This window comes from Egretta garzetta, unplaced genomic scaffold (genome assembly GCF_000687185.1).
Source record: "Egretta garzetta isolate BGI_Z169 unplaced genomic scaffold, ASM68718v1 scaffold121, whole genome shotgun sequence".
NCBI classification, from domain to species: domain Eukaryota; kingdom Metazoa; phylum Chordata; class Aves; order Pelecaniformes; family Ardeidae; genus Egretta; species Egretta garzetta.
In genome coordinates, this window is record NW_009258479.1 from 288,643 (window position 1) to 295,084 (window position 6,442).

The 6,442-nt window shown below is 49.0% G+C and overlaps 1 protein-coding gene across 1 annotated transcript in view; it reads left to right on the plus strand.

Moving 5' to 3' along the window:
* LOC118452805 (serine protease inhibitor Kazal-type 5-like) overlaps window positions 1–6,134 on the plus strand; it is a 9,878-nt gene extending 3,744 nt beyond the window's left edge. Inside the window, exons 6-7 of the mRNA XM_035899425.1 lie at window positions 5,542–5,594; window positions 6,044–6,134. Of these exons, the coding sequence (XP_035755318.1) occupies window positions 5,542–5,547 (6 nt within the window). The 3' untranslated portion in view covers window positions 5,548–5,594; window positions 6,044–6,134. The remainder of the gene's footprint in view (window positions 1–5,541; window positions 5,595–6,043) is intronic.
* Window positions 6,135–6,442: the final 308 nt, after the last annotated feature.

Here is a 6,442-nt window from a genome sequence, read left to right on the forward strand (position 1 = left end):
GGGAGGAAGATGAAGGTGTCTGCTCTCCCTTGTCTCCACACAAAGAAAATGCAATAGTTTCGACACAGCTAAAGGTGGAAAATACGGAACTGAAAGAGAAAAGAAGTTCCATAAAAAGCGTGACTGAACTGTGGATCTCGCTGTCACAGGGTGTTGTCAAGAATTAGGATGGTTAAAAAAATGACCTGATGTTTTATTCCCTCCAGCATTTGCATACGGTAACTTAAATAACATTTTGGAAGGGATAGGCAATGTTTCTGTAGGGCTGGAGGGACCTTACTACAAACCACCTTAACTCTCCCTGAAGCCTCTGTCACTGACCACTTTTAGAAAAGGGATATTTGAGTAAAAAAAAATCCCAGTAGGTGGTTCAGGTACAGCAATTTTGATGCATTCCAGAGGAAGCATTAGGCATAATAACTCCAGTCTGCTTCAGGGCTTAGTGGTGTTTCCTTGTAGCACCAGAGGAGGGGTGGATGCTGGTGAGCCTGACTGACGAGAGGTGATTCAGAGAGCAAATCTCCTCCTCTCTTCTTCCCAGGGCCACCTGGGGGCTTTGTCACAGGCAGCACTAATTCCCCTGAGCCAAAGGAGTGGTGGTGCTGGCTGCTGGGACCTGTGATATGTGGGGCTGCTGGTGGGGGGGCTGCCTGCCCTGAGCAGTAACACAGGCACAGGGGTCCTGCTGCAGGCAGTGGTGGCTGGTGCGTAGGGGGGCACCTAGCAGTGAATTGTAAAGGTCAGCATTGTCTGCCTTCAGGTCCTGGGTAATTACCCAAGGAGAGGAAGCAGCGCATTAATGAAATTAGCAAGTGATGTTTAACCAGGAGGTGCTATCACATCACTCCGATGCCATCAACCCCCCTGTACTGCTTGGCATGAAACCTTCCTGCCTTGTGGGGCTTCCAGCCCCATGGCGCTGTTGATAAACCATTGGTTTGTGCTAAACGATGCATCTCCAGGTGGGACAGGGGGCAAAATGTCCTCTCCGTCCCAGCTGCAGCTCTCCTCATTGCAACATGTTTTATAGTACCCGGGGAAGGGGATGGGAATCCATTAGTCACTCTTTTGTCTTTTTTCAACACCTGGAACAGAGGTGGGTGGCCAGGCTGAGGAAGCGGCTGTGTGTGCCAGGGAACAGGCTGTGGTATCTCTGACCTCTGCTGTTTGAAATTTGCTATGACTCTGCAAACACCCGCCCCGGTGTGCTTGTAGCGTGGGGACTGAAGAGGGTGAGGGTTTTTGGGGTCCCCAAAGGCCACTTCCTCTCCTCTGTGTTTGTCCTGGTTGTGCTAGGTGTGGTTGATAAGGAAAGCTGCGTCCAAATGTTCTTGTTGTCGTGCTCGAGGGGAAACAAGAGGGCACCCTTAATTATCCATAGCTGCCCATGTGTGCTTGCATCTCTGAACTCGGTGGGTGTCAGAAGTGCTCCGTGTTGTGCCACTCTTGGGCAGTGGGAGTCTGCTGTAGAGGTTTGTCCTTAATTTTGGCCAGTGGCTTTCATCCTCATTCTTGGAGATGAAATGGCATCAAAGACCTGATACAGAGGACTAGGGACAAGTAGCAGAAGTTTTCATCTTCTTGTGGATCCCCGGTGAGAGAAATAAACCTGCCCTGGACCAAGGTGCTGAGGTAGATCAGATGAGTGGGTCTGTGCCTGGCAGCGGGGGCTCTGTCCCCAAAAGCATGGCTGGCTGGTCCAACAAGGGGCACTGTGTCTTCACAAGCCTGGCCTTGCTGGTGGTGTGGTGGATGTGCTGCATGCGGGGCAGAGGGGCCCCATGGCAAGGCTTGGCTTGTAAGTGCTTTTAAGTTGTGTAAAGGAGGGTCTTGCAAGTAAACCAGCGCCAAATATGATTTCTTTCTTTCTTCAGCTGGACTGTGATCGAATTCTGCACGGGGTAAAGGGTGGAAGGATTTTCTGCAGCGAATCCTCACAACCAGTCTGTGGCACTGATGGGAAAACATACAAAAATGAATGTGACTTGTGTTCAGCTGCCATGTGAGTAGGCGGAGAGATTTCAGTAATACAGGGCCATCCACCATTCCCGAGTGTCTTTTGCAGCACAGTGTTTGTTTTGATATATCATGACTCACTATCAAGTGTGTCCTTGGTGCCTTGCTGTTAAGCAAACATAGATCAAAATGCCTGAGATTAATCTGATGACAGCTAATTAAGATACACAAGTTTCCAGAGTCCCCTATTCCCCTTCTGCCCGATCATAAGGTTGTTTGGGGAGTAATAAATGCCATCATATTGGAAGTAGCATCAAAGTATTAAGGAGTCCACAGAGGACTGTCATGCCAATGGCAGAGAGCTCTGGCATTGCAAGTGAATAATAAGCAATGTCTTGTCCTCCCTTTGCAGGAGAGCTTCAGACTACATTACGATAAACTATCGAGGTGAATGCCGAAAGCCTGCCCCTCAAGTGGTAAGCGGCATGCCACAGCTGGGCTGGGGAAACATCAATCTGTTCTTTTTCCCCTTGTGAAACTCCGCGGTTGGCACCGCCTCAGCTTGTGGGGGCCTGATCCAGGCAGCCACAAGGGAGAGTGAAAAATGAGGAGTAGCTGGCAGTCAGTCACCAGCTGCCCTGCCGTGCTCTTCAGCGGAGCTGGGGGTCAACATCTTGACCTTGCCAGCAAGTGAACTTGAACAGGTTAATTAAAGCTGTGCTCTGTGGCTGCACTTCGGCCACGTGGTGCAGCATGCTCCGGTGCTGTTAGGGTCAGCCTGGGGCGTCCTGCAGGTTGTGAGGGCTTGGTTGTACCACAGGCTGAGAGGGAAGAGAGATATTGGAGCCCCTGATCTCCTCTAATTGCCTCCCCGCCCCGGGGTGGGATGTTGCTGAGGGGTGGAGAAGATGACCACCCAAAGCACCTCTTGGCTGTGTGGCATCCCATTTCTCACTCCAAGTGCATGCTGGGGCCCAGCCTGGCTTCTGCATCTGTGGCAGGATCATTAGAGCCCCAGATGTTTAAATACAGGTTCAGACTTGGATTTAATATGTAACCTGGGCATGGTCTCCATGTCTTACCTTGGCTGTAGGGTAGGAGAGTGACATGTCTGGGAAAACATCTGGCTTTCCTCTAGCAATACTGGGGCCAGGAAGACTAGAACTGCATCAACCATAAAGAGCTCATTTCCCAAATAATATCCAAAGAGATGTTTGGGAAATGAAAATTACTCAGTGGCATACTTTGGGAAAGGTCTGGAGCCTTGACATCTTGTGCGATCTCATATAGCAAATGAGTTAAATGTTTCTCAGTTGTGCTTTGTCTTTCCACCAGTGGCAGCTTGGCAGTCTCCAGCAATTTGATTTGCAGCCAGGGTCTGCGTTCGTGTCTCTTGAGCATGTGGGATGCCCTGTATCACCCAGGGAGGACTGTCTTCTGTATTGGCATGAACTCTTGAGAAACTAAATATCCATCCCCAGGGAAATACTGAGATTTGTTCCCACTCTCTGAACCTGGATAGAATCAAAATACTGAACTAGCCAAACAGAGAAGTTCTGTGAAGTTTTGGATGGGAGCTTTGGCTTCTGAATATGAATTTGGTATCAATGTGTTTGTAGGCAAGGAAGAGCTTTCCTGTGGGGTAGCTGTCATGCCATTAGTGTCATGCCATGCCTTCCTCTGCTCAGTGCCAGGATGTCAGCAGATCCCCAAAACATTAAAAAGTAATCATCCCAACTCCTCTTCCCCTCTTCTGTAAAGCAGCAGAGTGCTTCCAACTTTGTTTAAAGTTGAAAAAATTGTAACGCAGAGAGAAATAATTTTGTCTGTGAACATACTGGAGGCCTTTGTGTCTTGATCTTTAGCGTGAAGAAGCCGCTCTTGTCCTGTATATTCTGGGAGTGTGGGGAGACCAGGCACTGAGGAAGGCTGTTGGTGACTCTGCTCACACTGCCCAAGACAGATGAGATTGGGTATACCATGGCAACTGAAAAATAGAGAGGATTCCCACAAAACTGTGCCTGGTCTGGAATTCCTTACTGTTTTGTGTTTTACCAAGCTGTTAGAGCTCTCAAGCCTTTGCAATTAGAGGAATATGCCATTTACTGGAAGTCAGACAGCTTGTAGCTATATTAAGTATTCCAAGGAGAGTTGGATGCAATTAAAAGGGGAAGTGATAAGCTTTTAACCTGGGGTAACCCGCCAAACATAAACCCCCATGTACAATGGTTTATTCTTTATTTATGTATGTCACCTGATGAATCAGATGGGAAATTTATGGAAGCCCATTTCCTTGGAAAACCTTTTGAGTCCATCAAAGACTTTCCCTATTTCTCAGTTGGAAGCTTATGAACAATGTACAGAGCGATGTTATTTTCAGCACTGAAATTCATGGTCACTTGCAGTATAATGAATTCTTTTTTCCTACTTAAGATCCAGGCACTCAATATATGCTACTAAAACCCAGAGGAAACCAGCTCCAGCAGTGCTTTTGGCATCAGAAATGGTTTTAGACAGTTGCAGTGTGCAGAATGAAAATGCAAAGGCCTCTCTTTAAGCTCTGGAGGAAGATAAGAAATTGTTACCCAAAAAAATATTTCCTCAAGCTGTTTTTGAAATTATGCTTGGAGGGTGCTGGGTTGCCTGACAAAATGTGTGTCCAGGCTGCCTCATCCCTTTGCAGCTTGTTGTCTGCATCCAATCCTGCCTGCAAAGCTCCTACTGGATTTCCAGGTGTTTCTGGTGACCAGATTGCCATCAGGGAGGGATGCTTGTAGGAAGGGCTGGGAGCAGTGTGGTTTGAGAAAGATCTGACACAAAAGGGTGTATCTGTGCACTGCTGTTGTGGAAAACCTTGCTGCAGAGAGCCTGTGCCCAGGCTCACCACCTTCCCTGGGAAATCTGTGCAGTAACCAAATTCCTTTGATCCCGTGCTACTTTACTGTGGATGAATGTAGGTCTGAGTCCTGGGTTTAGGTTTTTTTTTTTAATTTTTTTTTTTGGTAAGCGATCTGGCTGCTGGGTCCTGCAGTGCTATGTCATATGGGTGAATCAGTTGTGGGTCTTTCCAGTACATTTCACTTCTAATGGTGCATATCTTGCAGTTCCTTTACTCATTCAAAGGTTTTTCCACAAATCACCCATGCAGTAGTCACCAGTCTGCCCTTGTTAGTCAATAAGTCAGGAAAAAAGGGAACATCTGGTTTCTCCTTTTTAAAATCTGTTTCTTAACAAACAGATAACTCCCAGGTCGGACTTGCAATGGGCAAGTCCTGGTTTCCTTAGTGTTCTTCATTTTCCCATACTTCTTTTTAAGGTGGCAGAAAGAGGGGGGAAAAAAAAAATCAGGACTTTCCCAGTTAGGTAGTAGGTGAGGAAAAGCACCTAGCTTCAGGCTGAAATGAGTTGTCTGTGCCTAGGCTGGCAGTGACCCAGCCTGCCTGCCCGGGTGCCAGGCTCTGCAGTTTTGTGTGGCCGCTGAGCTGGCCGGAGGGGCTGTCACACAGATACTGGTGCTCTGCAAGTGCCACACAGCTGTGGTGTCATACTTGGAGATGGACTTATTTTTTTGCTCTTTCTTTCCAGAAGTAATGGAGTTCAGACTGCCAGCAAACACCAGGGATCAGCTGTGACCAAAGGTACAGAGAGAGGGGCAGTGATTTACCCGCCCTGGGCCAGCCTGTCCTCTGGAGGTTGCATTTCACAAGGGCTGGAGCATCCAGCCTTGCCCGGGCTGGCTGCAGGGATGGGGCAAAGGGTTGTGCCGTGTGCTTTTGCCTTTTGCTGCAGCCTAGGGGATGGTGGGGCTGAGCCTGTGGGAATGTGCAAACTTTCTAAAGCTGGTGGTGGGCTCTGCCCATTCCTTTTCCCTGGCTCTGTTTTTTCAGCCAAGCTGTCCCTGCGGAACAGGGAGAATGCTGGCAGAGCAATGTGCTGCTGTACCCCATCTCAGGGAGATGGGGTGGGGGGGGCTCAGAGCCCCTATAGAGCATGGGAGCATCACAGCTTTGAGGCTTCCTTGTGGTCCTTTCAGGTTGCTTTGCCTTCTGGGGCTATAGTAATAAACTGTCTCCCTCTGTCTCCCTAGGGCAAGTAAAGGAAGAGTTGATGTTGAGCATCAGGGGAGCTGCTGAGTCCCCAGGACTGCCAGAATTGCCTTCGTCCCCTTCTGCAGTGAACGGGGCCTGTCCTTGCTCAGGTGGAGGGCGAAGGGCTATGGGGACCCAGCGATGTCTTCCCAGGTCTGCCCCACACATGCCACTGCAGTCTCTGCTGCCTCGCTGTGTCTTAGCGTGCTTCTACAATAAAGATAACTCAGCAGCTTCATGTCACTTTTATTCACTAAGCCTTGTGGGAGGGACACACAGGTCCCCGTTCCAGCTCTACACCACGTGTCCCTTAGGCAATAAGCAAGTGCAGAGGCCCCTGGGGTGTACCAGCTGCTGTAAATACCCAGCGACTGTGTTGGACCTAAGGAGGAAAAGCG